Source organism: Eublepharis macularius, chromosome 6, assembly GCF_028583425.1.
Source record: "Eublepharis macularius isolate TG4126 chromosome 6, MPM_Emac_v1.0, whole genome shotgun sequence".
NCBI classification, from domain to species: domain Eukaryota; kingdom Metazoa; phylum Chordata; class Lepidosauria; order Squamata; family Eublepharidae; genus Eublepharis; species Eublepharis macularius.
The window spans coordinates 115,693,021-115,711,682 of record NC_072795.1 but is presented as its reverse complement, the minus strand read 5'-3'; the positions used below and the strand labels follow the sequence as shown (position 1 = coordinate 115,711,682).

General features: G+C 40.2%; 1 protein-coding gene across 1 annotated transcript in view; it reads right to left on the bottom strand.

The window, feature by feature from the left end:
* CTNNA3 (catenin alpha 3) overlaps window positions 1-18,662 on the bottom strand; it is a 1,107,197-nt gene that overhangs the window by 828,707 nt on the left and 259,828 nt on the right. The window contains exon 6 of the mRNA XM_054983955.1: window positions 8,099-8,362. Within this exon, the coding sequence (XP_054839930.1) occupies window positions 8,099-8,362 (264 nt within the window). The remainder of the gene's footprint in view (window positions 1-8,098; window positions 8,363-18,662) is intronic.

The window sequence follows — 18,662 nt, the reverse complement described above, 5'->3', positions numbered from 1 at the left end:
AAAGAGGACTATTGCCAAAGCTTTTCTTTGACTTGATTCAACAAGAGACTCTCGAAGATGTATGGAGGAGAGAATATCCTAAAAGTAGACAGTTTACTTTCTATTCTGCAAGGCATTTTACATTATCAAGAATTGATATGATCTGGGCCTCAAAGGACTTAGCGTTATGGACTAAGGAGGTAGAAATAATGCCGATGGTAGGCTCAGATCACAACCCAATTATGTGGAAATTTGGAAAAAGGAGAAAAAGGAAAGCATGGAGAATAAATGAGGACTTGTTACAGGAAAGAGAGAATATGGAAATATTGAGAAGAGAGACAAAGTTTTTTATACAATGTAACGTGAATAAAGAAGTACCAACCAATAAAGTTTGGGATGCTTACAAGGCGGTTGTAAGGGGCATACTAATGGACTTAAATGGTAGAGCAAGAAAGAAGAAAGAGGAGAAAAGACAAGAGATTGAGGAGAAAATAAAAGCCAAAGAAATACAGCTAAAAAAGAGACCAGGGAAAAAGAAGGTATACCAGGAAATTAAAATACTTCAAGAACAGTTAACAGCAATGAGCAATAAAGAATTGGAGTGGAATCTTAAAAGACTGAATCAAAAAGTGTTTGAGGGTGCTAATAAACCTGGAAAGTACCTGGCATGGCAATTGAAGAAGAAAAGGGAAAAGAAAATAATAAACAAAATTTGTGAAGACAACAAAACGTATTTGGAGCAGACTACCATTAGTAGAGCCTTTTATAAATTCTACGCTAAGCTGTACAATAAAAAAGAAGTAAACAAAGAATCAATAGCGTTATATTTGGAGAAAACCAAACTTCCAGAAATCTCGGAAGCTTGGAGAAATAAGTTGAACAGCGAAGTAACTGACGAGGAAATAAGTAAGGCAATACAATCTGCAAATCTAGGAAAGGCGCCAGGGCCAGATGGACTTACGGCTAAATTTTATAAGACAATGGCTAATGAACTGGCACCATTCCTAAAAGAGGTGATGAATGGGGTTTTAAGGGATCAAAGGATTCCAGACACTTGGAGTGAAGCGAACATATCATTGATCCCAAAAGAGGGCCAAGACCTGACTAATGTGAAAAATTATAGACCTATATCGCTACTCAATAATGACTATAAAATTTTTGCGAAGATATTGGCGGAGAGATTGAAGGGGTGGCTCTCGGAAGTCATAGAGGAGGAACAAGCAGGCTTTTTGCCAGACAGACAAATAAGAGACAATTTAAGGACAGTGATTAATGCTATTGAATATTATGACAAGCGTTGTGACAAAGAGGTTGGTTTCTTCTTTGTAGACGCTGAAAAAGCGTTTGACAATCTAAACTGGGATTTTATGTTTGCCACTATGGAAAAGCTACAACTGGGAGAAAGATTCATCAGAGCAATTAAGGAAATTTACAGAGACCAGACTGCAGCAATCGTGGTGAATGATGAATTGACCAAGAAATTGACGATAAGTAAAGGAACAAGACAAGGTTGCCCGTTATCTCCATTGTTGTTCATTCTAGTATTGGAGATTCTGATGATACAAATACGTCAAGATGAGGAAATTCGTGGAATAAAAATAAAGGACTATTCATATAAGGTCAGAGCATTTGCGGATGACATAATGTTAATTGTAGAGGACCCATTGGAGAACATGCCAAGAGTGATAGATAAGATCAAGGAGTTTGGAGACTTGGCAGGTTTCTTCATTAACAAAAAGAAGTCAAAGATACTATGCAAAAACATGACTAAGCAGAAACAACAATTGTTAATGGAAACAACGGATTGTGAAGTAACAAGTAAAGTGAAATATTTGGGAGTCGAATTAACTGCAAAGAACATAGATCTATTCAAAAACAATTATGAAAAACTATGGACTCAGATAGAGAGAGACTTGATTAAATGGAATAGACTGAATTTGTCATGGTTGGGCAGGATTGCAGCAGTTAAGATGAATGTGTTACCAAGAGTAATGTTTTTGCTACAGACAATACCAATCATCAGAGACTCTAAACAATTTGAAAAATGGCAGAGGAAAATATCAGATTTTGTTTGGGCAGGCAAGAAGCCTCGAGTGAAAGTGAAAGTTTTACAAGATGCAAAGGAAAGAGGCGGAATGCAACTGCCCAATCTGAGACTTTATCATGATGCAATCTGCCTAGTTTGGTTGAAAGAATGGATGACATTAAAGAACAAGAAACTACTAGCCCTAGAGGGATATAAAAAAATATTTGGATGGCACGCATACTTATGGCATGACAAAGTAAAGGTCAACTCGATGTTCCTGCATCACTTTGTTCGGAGAAGTCTATACATAATCTGGAAGAAGTACAGAATTTATTTACAAGAAGGAACTCCTTTGTGGGTGGTTCCGTATGAGGTGATAGACCCGAGAGCTGTTGATAATGAACAACAATGTTTAACGTACAAAGAAATCACTAAAACTGAAGCATCTAAACTCAGAATAAAGACACAAGAGGAACTATCACCTAATTACGACTGGTTCCAGTATAGACAGATCAGAGACTTATATAATTCGGACTCTGTAAAGGGAGGCATACGAATAGAGAATTCGGAACTAGAGCAGACCCTTCTTAAAGAAGATAAGAAAAGAATATCCAAGGTATACCAAGTACTGTTGAAATGGTATACCGAGGATGAGATAGTTAAAATACAAATGGTGAAATGGGCTATAAACTTTAATAAAGAAATAACAATGGAGGCATGGGAATACTTGTGGAAAACTACAATGAAGACAACGACATGTACTAATATCAAAGAGAACATCTACAAAATGATCTATCGTTGGTACATGACACCAAAGAAGATTGCGCTAGGGAATTTGAATACATCTAATAAATGCTGGAAATGTAAGAAGCATGAGGGCTCCCTCTATCATATGTGGTGGTCGTGTGAGGTAGCTAGGCAGTACTGGGGGGAAATAATAAGAGAAATGAGTGAAATTTTACAATTTCAAATCAATAAGAACCCAGAACTCCTGCTACTGAACTTGGGAATGGAGGGAATTCCAGCCCAATACAGGACGTTGATATTTTATATGACAGCAGCAGCTAGACTTCTGTATGCGCAAAAATGGAAAGTACAAGAAGTGCCAACTATTGAAGATTGGATTTACAAATTGCTGTATATGGCTGAAATGGATAAGATGACAAGAAAGCTGAGAGATCTGGACTCAGGGCAGTTCAACACAGACTGGGAGAAGCTGAAACAATACCTGGAGAAGAAATGGGAGGTGGGAGGAAAACTGTGGCAGTTTGAGAACTACTGAAGCACTGAAGTAGAGGGGGGAGACTTTACCGGGGGGAGAAGAGATAAATGTGAATTAATAAGCAGTCAAATTAATAGATTGATATATATATAGATATATATAGGTTAATAAACAGAATATAGAGAAAATAATTAACTATAAGGATTAAATATAAGGATTGATTAACTAACAATATTTTCTTTTTTTTTTGGTAAGTTTTGTACCAAACTGAATGTCTGAAGATATAGACGGGTCAAATTGATTGACTACGTGATGAGAGATATATAGAATTATTATTACAAAAAGATAGAATGAGTAATATATAGAGAATAAGTCAAATTGTTTGATATAAATGAATGTATGATCTATATGGTTTATGATATATAGAAATATTTGAAATTGAAAAATGGGATAAATTGTTTATCTAAGATGGAAACAAAGACTTACAGTTTGGGCATACAATGTTAAAAATAGTTAAGGATGTACTGCTTAGAATAATGGAGAATATATATCTGTTTTAGATAGAGGAAGCTAATAAAAATAAGGGAAAGGGGACAAAGGGTGGGAAAGCTGTTGGAAGTCAACAAAAAGGGGGGGAAAGGGAGGGGGTTAGAGATGAAAAAATTGGGGAAAATTGAATGTAAATGTAAAAATAATGTTCTAACCCAATAAAAAAATTTTCAAAAAAAAAAAAAACAAATGTTCCAACATAAAAACTGGTGGTTCTTGAAACTACCAGACAAACTGTTGAGCCAATAAAGTGGAGACACCAAGAATTTCTGACCGTCAGACTTCCTGATTCACTTTTTAATGGTTATATGCAGTAGCACCAAGCGCTTCCCATTTGTAGATCAAGTAGTTCAACAAAACATTTGACTAATAAGAGCATAGGTTGGCATTTTAATTTTTAAAGCAACTTTTGGCAAATTTTAAAGCTTCCTTCATGAAAAATTAAAACTGGAGGAAGGCTAAAGATAAAGAGCTCTCTTATTATCCAGTTGCTGTTCACCAATTGGTATCATGTACGCTGGACAAATCTGCATTGATCAGTTCAAAGAACGCCATAAAAAATCAATATAAATGAATGAGTGTTTGCAGTAGGCAGATCTGATCAAACAGATTTTCTAATGGGCTGTGCTTTAGCGCTTCCTGCTTCTTGCTCCAGTAGAATTAATGGAACTGTAAGAAGATTGGATGTTTAAATTGAATGCTTAAGGCTTAGCTAGATGGGATGACAGGAGATTCATGAGCAGATCTCCCACTGGTTTTTATTCTGCAAATAGCAGTTCTGAAGCAGAGGAGGCATGTAGATCTCAGTTGCCATTTGGTGGCCATGGTGTTTAACCCTTTCCCTTGTGCCATTTCTGCAGTCAGCAACCACAGACACACAGATCACGATTATAGTTTGCCATGCTGGAAAAATATTTGTTTTCCCCTGGGTGGAGGGCACACAAAAGTGGTGCAGGAGAGAAATGGTTAACCACTCCTTTCCCTACATATGTACCAGGTATCTGGTCAAAGTTGGGACCTCTGAAGCTGCTATTTGCGTGTTTACAAACAGCAGATCAATGGCTGTATCGCTCATCATCACATCTAGTTAATGATTTCGATACAGATGTACATGTCCACCCTACGATAAGACCTTCTGGCTTTACCACAGATCTTGTTGAAGGCTTTCACGGCCAGAGAACAATGGTTGTTGCAGATTTTCCGGGCTGTATAGCTGTGGTCTTGGCGTTGTAGTTCCTGACATTTCACCAGCAGCTGTGGCTGGCATCTTCAGAGGTGTAGCACCAAAAGACAGAGATCTCTCATTTGGGGCCAATTTTGGCCCCAAATGAGCTGAATCAGCCCCGCACAGAGCACAGAGGCATACCCAAGGCTCGCACGATGACGTCACTTCCAGAAGTGATCACACAGGCGCCGGAGCGCATGCACAAAGGAGACCGTGCCACCAGCACAAGGCAATTGTCAGGTTCCCCCCTCCCGGCAGGAGGGTTTAGGGACCTGGCAACCCTAGATGGGAAGCATCCCAAACTATCAATCAGAAGTGCTCTGGTGCTGCCATGTTTCCATGAGTCATCTGGCTGTAAGCATCCTGAAGACTCCCCTTTGCTTGAACGGATGAAATGTTACAGAATAACTGCCAGGCTACCTTATTAGGATTTATAAAATGCAGTCATTACATCCATTGCATTACAATTGTTTTTATTATCATCACTCAGCTCCATAGAATTCTGAAATTCCTGTAAGTCTAAAGCTTTAGATTCACTTCAGATTTTGCCCATCTATAAATTGCACCTTAGTAGGAATGAACGATATGAAGAAGGCTTCTAGGCAGTGCTTGTTGAGTAAGCTTTTTCATACATTTCCACACTATAAACATTTAATGAGTTTGGCTCCCAACAGACTGTTTACTACATCCATTTATTTCATGGCATTTGATTTGCAATGCAGAAGCAAGACCAAGCAAAGGTTATTTCAGGTCCTTATCCAATGCTATTTCCGCCCCTCTATAAAAAAAGAAAAATGCAACTACTTCATTTGTAGAACATTCTTAAAAGGTTAAATACTCCATACATTTTGTTTTATCTAACTCGCTCAGCCTCAGTTACCATTTGCACTACTTGTGTAAAAGATAAATAGAGAAGTTTGCAACAAAAGACATCTAGTGATTCAGAAAGGTGGGAGGATATGAACAAGTCATTGAGTGTGTTGTGCACATACATGGTAGGGTAAGCTCCTTCTTCCAGTAGCAACCCTCATGCCCCTTACAAAGTCCCCCATATATAAGGAGGTGTCCTCTGGAGTAGCAGTCCATGGAGCAATAGGAGCTGCCATCAGAAAAAAGTTTAGCCTCTCCCTTGCACACAAGCACTTTCTACTCACACATGGTGGGACCGGATCCATTCCCAAAAGTCTGCACTTATATTGATAAAATCTTTTAAAAATGAACAGAAATCTATTTAACTCACAGAAATATATGTATATAAGCTCAATTTGTGAAATTTTCCCTACTTTTCTTTAAAGAAGCAAGAATTTCATGACCCGTATCTCTGCCTATTAAGGTTTTTGTGTGGAGTGCTTCCTTCTCACATTGCATGTGCCCACTCCTCTGCCATCCAAAGAGGATCCTGCCTTCATAAGTGAATGAAACAGCCCAACATTTTCCCCTCAAAGATTTTCAGAAAGCCTAATTAATGAACAAATCGATTCCCTCATATGGTGGGTAGTGGTGTTGGTGGGGGAACCAAAAAAAAGTGCCAAATTCCCATAATATGTAGCTATCCAGAAAATACAGTACTAAAAATATTTTTTCATATGAAAATATTGATTTAAATTTGAACAATAACCAATGTTGTTCACTGCTAGTTGCCTAACGGTAATCCAATGTTAGAAGAACCAACTGATCTGGCAGTTGGTGTATCCATAGTTCCAGATGAAGTTACATTTCCCCTAAGGATGAAGTGTACTGACTGCAGCATTCCTGGACCCAGAGTTGCTCATGCTAACTGAGAACATCATTTACCAGCTTAGGCTACTATAACAGTTGTGGCCATTCCTACATGACATCAGTTTTTGCCTCCAATATACACTAGAACTCTCCAGCTGTAGTAATGTACTTTATGTGGAGATGCCATTTAAGATTATCAGTTGGCCTGAGCCAATGGGTACTTAATGCACATGAACTAAGCCTCTCTACACAAGACATCTTGCATGGGGACACTCAAGTGAAAGTTCTCCCATTGTGGATACACGTGCACTGCTAGGGAGACAGAGTACACTTGAATATAAGACCACATAGAAAGTAAGCCACTTGAGCGTCCCCGCGTAAGATGTCTTGTGTAGAGAGACTCTGAAAGAACTGCACTGGTTCCAAGCGCAATTCAAAAATGCTGATTTTTAACCATGAAAGCATTAAATTGATTCAGGGTCTCACCACACAAGACAAAATACATAGAATTACACGGGTAACTCAAGTGTATTTTATAATTCGAATGTATCTGAGTGTAATTCGAGTGTAATTCGAGTGTATTTTGTCTTGTGCGGTTTCACCCGTAGTCCTTTATTTTAGGGAACATTTCTGCACATATGAACACACTCACCTTCCATGTGTACTAAGATTATCACAAAGGTCCCTACTCCAAATCCCCTATTTCTGAGGTCAGACCAACGGGGACAAGAGGTCGGGCATTCCCAGCAATGGCATCCTCGTGATGGAACTGTCTCCCTAGGCAAGCCAACAAGTAACTTGATTGTCTCCCCCAGAAAAACAGTGAAGAGTGTTACTCTAAGAGAAGGCTTGGAAGGACTTGCTGCTCTGAATTCTTGGGACATGTTTACTTACTGCTGCAATGTCATCTTTTGTTGTTTTTAATTACTATTTTCATCTCTTACTAGTTGACTTATAGTGTTTCATTGCAATTTTGTTATTTTTATGCCATGTCATAAGCCGCCCTGGGGGTGCTGCAGAGTCATGTGGTAGGATTGCAAATGCACCCAGTAAATCAACCAACCAACCAACCAACCAGCAAGCAAATGTAGTCAGTGGGCTTATATCAAACTTGCAGGAGATGCCATGCGTATCTCAGCACCCTGGCTTGCAGGGAGCAACAAAAATTAAAATTTAAAATGGCACAAATACCAATCTCTTGTATCAGCAAATCATAGAGGTTGGAGGAGTTTTTGAGAATCTGGCCAATCACACTGACCACACTGGTTAACATGATTTGGACTTCCAGGCTGACGCTTTCCATGAGTGCTGCAGTCGCTTAAAAATAAAAAGCAAGGCATTTTAACCAAGTATGCTGTAATGCTACATATTCACCTACCTCGAGTTCATCAAGGGCACTTCCAAGTGTGGCTGATGGCGACATCGGCTGAATCTTTTGATTTCTAATTCCTTGAGAAGCATTTGAAAGGACATTGAGGGCCTTCTGTATTTCATTACAAACTGAGTCCTTGCTGGCTACGAGAGATGCTACGTCCGAATGTTCCAAACAAGCAGAACAAATTGAATGGAGAAGAGATGAATTTTCCTTTAGAGAAGCACGTGCTGCTGCAATGTCATCTCGCTGATTGTTTGATTTTAAATCCTGTAGGAAAAGCACAAATGTGGGTTTTTTCGCCTTATTTTTTTTTACATACTTGCAAATTGGCAGGTAATGTAGCAACAAATTATTTCAATCTGTTCTGCATCCACTAAAGAAAAAAATAAACAGATAAATTCAACAAAAAATGATTCACTGTGTGAATTGTAGGTAAGGGGGAGGAAGGACTTTTAAAAAAAGTATTTGGAGTAATTCAATTGACCATCCAAACACAAGAACTGCTTTGCTGGACCACATGAAATCCAGCTAGACCAGCAGAAGTCAGTTAGATGCCTCTAAGAAACTCATAATAAAACAGCATGACAGAGAAAAAAAACCTCTATTATTTATACTCATTATCTGCAATCAAAATTAGGATGGTACAGATGCAGCTCTGGCTTCTTCTTACCTTTGGTTAAGAGATCAGGAAGCACCCATAGAAAAAACACTCCCTCATTTCCCCATCCCTCTCAAGAGCAAATTCCCCCTCCTATCTTCTACCAGCAAGGAGGCCTCCCAGCCACTTGGCCCTGGGGGTGACCTCATGGTGTCCCCTGGGCCACTTCTGCAGATAGTGGGATGGGATGGGATCAGATCGGAGGGGAGGGGGGCTGGCAGGAGGACATGAGCCACAGCCATGAGCTGCCCAAGCAGCTCCTCAATGCGTGACTGGCCTTCGCACATGATAGTCTGCAGATCCCTGAGGTTGTCCACGGCTGCCTCTACTGATGCAAACAGGCATCAACGGAGGCAGTGCAGCCATGCACTCATGGCCTCAGGACATAGCCTCCCTCCACTCATAGTGCATCTCCAGCCACTCCCTCTCAATCACCTCCCATATGACAGAGAGCATGAGGGTGGTGCAAAGGATGAGGGCTCAGGACCCCTGGCAGCCCGCAACCCATAGCACCCACTTCAAGATCCACCCATTCCAACAGCCCATGATCCCCTTTCATGCCCTCTGCTGGTGTCACCCCACCACCCTCAGAGAATGTAGAGTCTGCCCACGGCATGGGGTCTCCGCACATGGGCAAGACCCCACATCCCACCTCATTTGCCTCCCTGCCATGTGAAGCAAGTAGAGAGGTGCTAATTGTTTGACACAGACTTTATTGAACTACCAACAGTGAAAAGGAGGTCCAGCCACATGTTGCCAACTTCCCTCAGTTGGGATAGGAGCAGCGCCTTTTTTTTGAGCAGCAATCAGAGGTCAAGTTGTGGGTATTATTTATTTATTTATTTAAAACATTTCTATGCTGCCTTCCCACCTAATCATTAAAGCATTAAAACAGCATTTAAAATGTATTTGTACAATATTTAACAATGCAATAAAAACATATAGACATGTAAATACAAATGCATTATATAGCAGCTGTATACTGTTGATAAAGTCACAGGAACCATATGCAGGTAATGACAGAGTAGTATAATGAAAATACGGAGGACAAAAAAGGAGCTACCTGAAAAACTGTATTTGGATTCCACATGCTTATTTGTTATCTTTCACCTGTTTAAATCCACAATGCCCATTAATTCAGGTACCTCCTTTATGCCACCTTTATGAAGTTGTGTATTTTAAGATCTCATTAATTTGCAGTCAGGATCCACCATTCAAGGCATCAGTAACCATGCTAAGAATTTTAATAAAGAAGATAGCTTGCTGCTGGTTGGGTTGTAGATATTAATAAGAACCTCATCATAAAAATCCATTTGCTCACCTGTTCCTTGGGATAAACAGATGAATTAATCTGTCTTTTAAAGTATGGATGTGTCAGGGGATGGCTTGTATGTTGCCAGTGTGGCATATAATTACTGCTCAGTTATAACCTGCAACTCACCAGAAAGTGTCAGATGCACCTCAGGGCCAAGCTAGACAAGCAGATTTTTAAAGAGTTGGGTCTGGGGTTACAGTAGTTAAAAAGTAAATGGCTGTTAAAAAATAAAAGAGAATGCCTCTCTGGGTGGAGGAGGGGCTGCTCCCTCCCCACTCAAACTATTTCCCATGTCAAAATAGCAAGGGAGGAGTTTTTTCTCCCCTGTTTTTATTGCTCCATGGGCACAGAATACTCCAGGTGGAGCAGAAAAAAACAGGAAAAACCTCCCTCCCCTACTATTTTGACAGGAGGGAAGAGCTTGAGGGGGGAGAGAGAAACTCCTCCTCCTCCCACAGAGGCATTCTGAAGCCATTTAGAGTCTCTTTTATTTTTAATTAGAGATGCGCACGAACCAGAAAAAAACCCGAACCATGTGGTTCGTGGTTCATCACGTTTCACATTTCACGAACCACGAACTTTCACAAACCTGCCCCAGTTCACGAATCAGTTCATTTTGGTTTGTGAAAATGTCACTTCAAGGCCAGCAAATCACCACTCCTGGGTCAGCAGAAGGTCACAACCAGAAAAAAACCCGAACCATGTGGTTCGTGGTTCATCACGTTTCACGTTTCACGAACCACGAACTTTCACAAACCTGCCCCAGTTCACGAATCAGTTCATTCTGGTTTGTGAAAATGTCACTTCCGGGCCAGCAAATCACCACTTCTGGGTCAGCAGAAGGTCACTTCTTGGTCAGCAGAAGGTCTGTAGGAAGTCAATCCCCTGTTGCCTAGGAAACTGATTGATCGGCGCCAGGCTGTCTGCAGTAATGAACTGAACTTTAGGCCTGGTGTTTTGTCAGAAATAGGATCTGATGAACTGCTGGTTCACAAACCACAAACCGGCCTGGTTCATCATGAATTTTGGTTTGTATTTCAGTTCATGTGGCTACAGGGAACTCAAGTTGGGTCTAGGGAAACCTGCATGTCTAGCTTGGCCCTAAGAGTGGCCTAAAAAAGGCCTAAACAAGCCTGAGTGTTGTAGTGGTTAGAGAGTCAGACTAGGATCTAGAAGATTCAGATTCAGATCCTAACTCTGCCATGGATGCTTATCAAGTAACCTTGGGCCAGTCACTCTCTCTCTCAGCCTAACCTACGTCATAAAGCTGTTTTTGTAAGGAAGAGAAGGGGAGAAGAATTTTGTAAGCCCCTTTGGGTCCCCAGTGGAAGAAAAGCAGGCTATTAATTTCTAAATAAATGTTTATCTTACCCAATTTGTCATAGATGCAATGCCACTGGGGCAATGAGATGTGGTGACAATTCTAGCAAGGTAGTTTTTATATCCATTCCATAACTGAAATTTTAAAATACATCCCTTATAGCCATATTAACCTTTAAAAACATTAAGAAGATTTTGAGCTTCACTGCCCTGAAGTTTCCTCCTAATTATGCTCTGCAAGAATTCCAACACCCTCTAGAAATCCACTGATAGCCACTAGGATGCCATGCTTCAGTTGGTGAAGTGTTAAGAGGCTTAAGTTTTTCATTTCCAAATGCACACATCACTTCCTCCTCCTCACACATACACCTGCGTGTAAATCAGTAATGCTTGAACAGAAGTAGGAAAGAATAGATTATCTATTACAGCTTCAGCCATTACTTTAGTTATCATGTTGCTTTCTTTAATACCATTTGTTGTATGAGTTCTGGCATGTTCTTAAATACTTTTCAATTTATTTTTTTAAAAAAATAAGATTAACAGCCTCTTCAAAAATTGCCTTCTTCATTTTGTCCACTCAGCGTTTTTGCTGGTTTCTTGCTCTGCTCTACAATAAATCAACTCAAACTCTCTGGTTTAAAATCTCTCTTGGTCTTGGTACCCAGTTTGGTTCAGACCAACTGACTTTAACATCTAGATCCGCATAAAATTGTCAAGGTTATATAAATTAAAAAAAACATTCAAGTAGAGTTGCCAACCTTCAGATGGGACCTAGAGTTTACCAAAACCTACAGTTGATCTCAGGACTACAGAGACCAGTTCTTCTGGAGGAAAGGGCAGCTTTGGAGAGCAGATTCTATGGCATCACATCCCCACAGAGCATCCTGCCCTCCCCAAACTCCACTTTCCCAGGCATCACCCTCAAATCTCCAGGAATTTCTCAAGGTGGAGCTGGCAACCCTAGACCTTACCCACATATATCTGTACAAAAATTCCAAGACATATCAAGTTATTCATTCATTATTGCCCATTGACAAATAACTGTGTCTTCTCTAACAACTACATAAAATTGGGCTGCCAAGCCCCCAGTGGGGGCAAGGACTCCCTTGCTCTGAACTGCCATTGCACATACAAAGCATGATGATATCACTTCCAGGAAGAACCCATAAGTAGCAGTAGTAGCTCTATCAATCACTGGGAATGTTACAGTTTTATCATAGAGTTTCCAGCAATTCCTACAGCTACTGCTGTTGCTTTTAGGCTTTCCCTGGAAGTGATGTTATCTCGCTCACATCACCTCCCTCACTGCTAATGTCAACTTTAAGTTATGATTATACTTAAAGACCTCTCAAGAACATGACACTGGACCTGAACAGATGACCCATCCACATGTAGACTCACTGCACAGGGAGGAAGAGCGGGCACTAGCATGCTAGACCCACCTCCAGCCTCTGCATAATCACTGAGTCATCTACATTGTGCAAATACACTGAGGAAGTGCTTACATACACACCCTATCCTTGTGATTAGCAACCTTCAGAAAGCTGCATCGCTGATCATGGGGACAAGGTGTATGCACAGGCACTTCCTCCATGCATTTGCTCTGTGCAGACAACTCAGCAGTTGCCACGCAGGAGGTGGAGCCAGCACACTTGTGCCTTCTCCCTTGCTGTGCAGTGATTCAATGGGCAGATGGGTCGTCTGCACAAGGCTACATTGCACCAGATTCCCTCGCAATGTGGCAGGACCTAGATCCAGTGTCTTGCTGAAGGTTAAAAGTGATCTTTGGTGACCCCAGAAATCCCAACAACTGAGAATCAAGCCTGACTTCCTGTTTGGGATCCATGGAGGTCTAACGCAGCTCCACTTGCGGAGCTGACCGGACTGCCGTTTTAACCGGCCGGCGGGGTGAAAATAGCCCGCGGCCGACTGCTCTCAGGCGGGGAGCAGGCAAAGAACGCTCAAGACCCTAGGGTGAGCTAGATCTCGGACGAGGGGGGGCTCTATACAACGAGTCTCCCCCCGATCCTTGAGGTCCCACCTTGCGACGGGTCGGCTATAATCTCTGCGGCAGTTTTGGGGCCAATTCGGCTGGCATAAGACCTACATACCCAAGCATCGATTGGGGGAAGAAGCTGAGAGGGGAACTTAAAATCGAAACAGCGATTACAACCCGAGAAAAGTGAAGAGAAGGTAAAGATCATTATCTTCTGAGACGGGACAGATTGATAAAAACAGAGAGGAAAAAAAGTAGATTTTTAAACTGCAACAGACTAGTGAAAAGGAGGGGAAGACTCGGCAGGAATCGAATTTAAAAAGAGACTAAGTTTAAAGAAGTTATTAAAGAAATGGGACTATTGTTTTTAATACCTGTGGCTTTGGAGCTGTGAGAAAAAGACACCATCGCGAGAGCTGCTGTGGGAAGACGGGAGACAGGAAGTGCGTAATAACAATAGAGTGGCTGGAGAGAAGCGGCCCTTGCTGGAGGGCAGGAAGTAGGGAATCGCCATTTTTGAAAGGGGAAGGGTCGCGGCTTCAGCGGAAGAGGAAGTAGGCCATCTTGGATTACAAAATCATAGAGAAACCATAGAGAAAAGACGCCCGACATTTTGGACTCTTTAAAATTTAATTTCTATAAGAAGACCGGGACATTTAAAATAGAAAAACGTTAAATTTTACGCCACGGAGTTAAGGAAGAGAGCGGATTCGTGGGAGCGAGCTAAAGCAAGCCCCACGATGTCAAAAAAAGAGTGGCAATCGGCAATAGAAAACCTGGATAAAAACCTGGACAAAAAACTTTTAGATATGATTAAAGAACTTAAGGACACGAAATTGGAGCTGATAAAAGAGGTTAAAGAGGTTACACAGACAGTAAAATCGGAGCTGTCAGAAGTGAAAAAAGGTATGGAAACAATACGAAGTGAATTACAAGGAACGCAGCAGAGAGTTAAAACAGTAGAAGACGCGATGGAGAATTTAGCAGACACGCAACAAACAGAGATGAGATTGGTGAAGGGGAGAATGTCAGTTGCAGAAACTAAACATATGGAGAAGCAGCTACGTTTTCGTGGCTTGCCAGAAGTGGAAGGAAAGTCAGCGGAAGAACAGATGACTGAGGTGTTGGCTGAGTACCTGGGGAAGGAGGAGGAGGAAGTTGTGGCTATCCTAGATGTGGCATACCGTGTGAATTCGAGAATAGCAACCCAGAGGAAACTACCAAGAGATGTGATTGTGCAGTTTACAACACGAAATATGAAAGAGAGGATTGTGACAAAACAGTTTCAAGATCCATTGGAGATTGATGGCAAGACGATTATTATAATGAAGGAACTGCCCAGATCAGTGTTACTGGACCGGAAAAAATATAAAGTGCTAATTCAGATTTTGAAGGACATGAAAATCAGGTACAGATGGGAGTTACCGGAAGGAGTGTCCTTTGAGTTTGGAGGGGCCAAAAAACGCATCAGATCTGAGCGAGAGATGGAGCGATTTATTAAGGACAATGAAAAAGACTTACCAACAAGATCATGAGTATGGAGTGTAAAGTATTATCTTGGAATGTAAATGGACTAAACTCACCGAATAAGAGGAAAAATACTTTTCACTGGCTACTAAAACAAAAATGTGACATTGTTTGTTTGCAAGAGACCCATATCAGAAAGCAGGATGTAAAATATTTAAAATCTGGAAAATTGGGCAAAGAATATGTAGCGGCCTCCAACAAGAAAAAAAGAGGAGTGGTGTTGTACATAAAAGAGGAGCTACAGCCAAAATTTGTTATGAGAGATGTGGAAGCTAGATTTGTAGCAGTGGAATGTATTTGGAATTCAAAGAGAGTGTTGGTAGTCGGACTTTATGCACCTAACGGTGCAAAAGAAAGCTTCTTTGAGGATTTAAGGAAGCATTTAGACGATCTTGCATACGACCAGATAATTCTTGCTGGAGACTTCAATGGAGTGACAGACTTGGAACTAGACAAAAAGACTACAACGGCACAAAAGAAAAGAGGACTATTACCAAAGCTTTTTTTTGAGTTGATTCAACAAGAGACTCTTGAAGATGTATGGAGGAGAGAATATCCTAAAAGCAGACAGTTTACTTTTTATTCTGCAAGGCATTCTACATTATCAAGAATTGATATGATCTGGGCCTCAAAAGACTTAGCATTATGGACTAAGGAGGTAGAAATAATGCCTATGGTAGGCTCAGATCACAACCCAATTATGTGGAAATTTGGAAAAAAGAGAAAAAGGAAAGCATGGAGAATAAATGAGGACTTGTTACAGGAAAGAGAGAATATGGAAATACTGAGAAGAGAGACAAAGTTTTTTATACAATACAACGTGAATAAAGAAGTACCAACCAATAAAGTTTGGGATGCTTACAAGGCGGTTGTAAGGGGCATACTAATGGACTTAAATGGTAGAGCAAGAAAGAAGAAAGAGGAGAAAAGACAAGAGATTGAGGAGAAAATAAAAGCCAAAGAAATACAGCTAAAAAAGAGACCAGGGAAAAAGAAGGTATACCAGGAAATTAAAATACTTCAAGAACAGCTAACAGCAATGAGCAATAAAGAATTGGAGTGGAATCTCAAAAGACTGAATCAAAAAGCGTTTGAGGGTGCTAATAAACCTGGGAAGTACCTGGCATGGCAATTGAAGAAGAAAAGGGAAAAGAAGATAATAAATAAAATTTGCGAAGATAACAAAACGTATTTGGAGCAGGCTACCATTAGTAGAGCCTTTTATAAATTTTACGCTAAGCTGTATAATAAAAAAGAAGTAAACAAAGAATCAATAGCGTCATATTTGGAGAAAACCAAACTTCCAGAAATCTCGGAAGCTTGGAGAAATAAGTTGAATAGTGAAGTAACTGACGAGGAAATAAGTAAGGCAATACAATCTGCAAATCTAGGAAAGGCGCCAGGGCCAGATGGACTTACGGCTAAATTCTATAAGACAATGGCTAATGAACTGGCACCATTCCTAAAAGAGGTGATGAATGGGGTTTTAAGGGATCAAAGGATTCCAGAAACTTGGAGTGAAGCGAATATATCATTGATCCCAAAAGAGGGCCAAGACCTGACTAATGTGAAAAATTATAGACCTATATCGCTACTCAACAATGACTATAAAATTTTTGCGAAGATATTGGCGGAGAGATTGAAGGGGTGGCTCTCGGAAGTCATAGAGGAGGAACAAGCAGGCTTTTTGCCAGACAGACAAATAAGAGACAACTTAAGGACAGTGATCAATGCTATTGAATATTATGACAAGCGTTGTGACAAAGAGGTTGGTTTCTTCTTTGTTGATGCTGAAAAAGCGTTTGACAATTTAAACTGGGACTTTATGTTTGCCACTATGGAAAAGCTACAATTGGGAGAAAGATTCATCAGAGCAATTAAGGAAATTTATAGAGACCAGACTGCAGCAATTGTGGTGAATGATGAATTGACCAAGAAATTGACGATAAGTAAAGGAACAAGACAAGGTTGCCCGTTATCTCCATTGTTGTTCATTTTAGTATTGGAGATTCTGATGATACAAATACGTCAAGATGATGAAATTCGTGGAATAAAAATAAAGGACTATTCATACAAGGTCAGAGCATTTGCGGATGACATAATGTTAATTGTAGAGGACCCATTGGAGAACATGCCAAGAGTGATAGATAAGATCAAGGAGTTTGGAGACTTGGCAGGTTTCTTCATTAACAAAAAGAAGTCAAAGATATTATGCAAAAATATGACTAAGCAGAAACAACAATTGTTAATGGAAACAACGGATTGTGAAGTAACAAGTAAAGTGAAATATTTGGGAGTCGAATTAACTGCAAAGAACATAGATCTATTCAAAAACAATTATGAAAAACTATGGACTCAGATAGAGAGAGACTTGATTAAATGGAATAGATTGAATTTGTCATGGTTGGGCAGGATTGCAGCAGTTAAGATGAATGTGTTACCAAGAGTAATGTTTTTGCTACAGACAATACCAATCATCAGAGACTCCAAACAATTTGAAAAATGGCAGAGGAAAATATCAGATTTTGTTTGGGCAGGCAAGAAGCCTCGAGTGAAAGTGAAAGTTTTACAAGATGCAAAGGAAAGAGGCGGAATGCAACTGCCCAATCTGAGACTTTATCATGATGCAATCTGCCTAGTTTGGTTGAAAGAATGGATGACATTAAAGAACAAGAAACTATTAGCCCTAGAGGGATATAAAAAAATATTTGGATGGCACGCATATTTATGGCATGACAAAGTAAAGGTCAACTCGATGTTCCTGCATCACTTTGTTCGGAGAAGTCTATACATAATCTGGAAGAAGTACAGAATTTATCTACAAGAAGGAACCCCTTTGTGGGTGGTTCCATATGAGGTGATAGACCCGAGAGCTGTTGATAATGAACAACAATGTTTAACGTATAAAGAAATAACTAAAACTGAAGCATCCAAACTTAGAATAAAGACACAAGAGGAACTATCACCTAACTACGATTGGTTCCAGTATGGACAGATCAGAGACTTATATAATTCGGACTCTGTAAAGGGAGGTATACGAATAGAGAATTCGGAACTAGAGCAGACCCTTCTTAAAGAAGATAAGAAAAGAATATCCAAGGTATACCAAGTACTGTTGAAGTGGTATACCGAGGATGAGATAGTTAAAACACAAATGGTGAAATGGGCTATAAACTTTAATAAAGAAATAACAATGGAGGCATGGGAATACTTGTGGAAAACTACAATGAAGATAACGACATGTATTAATATCAAAGAGAACATTTATAAAATGATCTATCGTTGGTACATGACACCAAAGAAGATTGCGCTAGGGAATTTGAATACTTCTAATAAATGCTGGAAATGTAAGAAGCATGAGGGCTCCCTCTATCATATGTGGTGGTCGTGTGAGGTAGCCAGGCAGTACTGGGGGGAAATAATAAGAGAAATAAGTGAAATTTTACAATTTCAAATTAATAAGAACCCAGAACTCCTGCTACTGAACTTGGGAATGGAGGGAATTCCAGCCCAACACAGGACGTTGATATTTTATATGACAGCAGCAGCTAGACTTTTGTATGCGCAAAAATGGAAAGTACAAGAAGTGCCAACTATTGAAGATTGGACTTACAAATTGCTGTATATGGCTGAAATGGACAAGATGACAAGAAAATTGAGAGATCTGGACTCAGGGCAGTTCAACACAGACTGGGAGAAGCTGAAACAATACCTGGAGAAGAAATGGGAGGTGGGAGGAAAACTGTGGCAG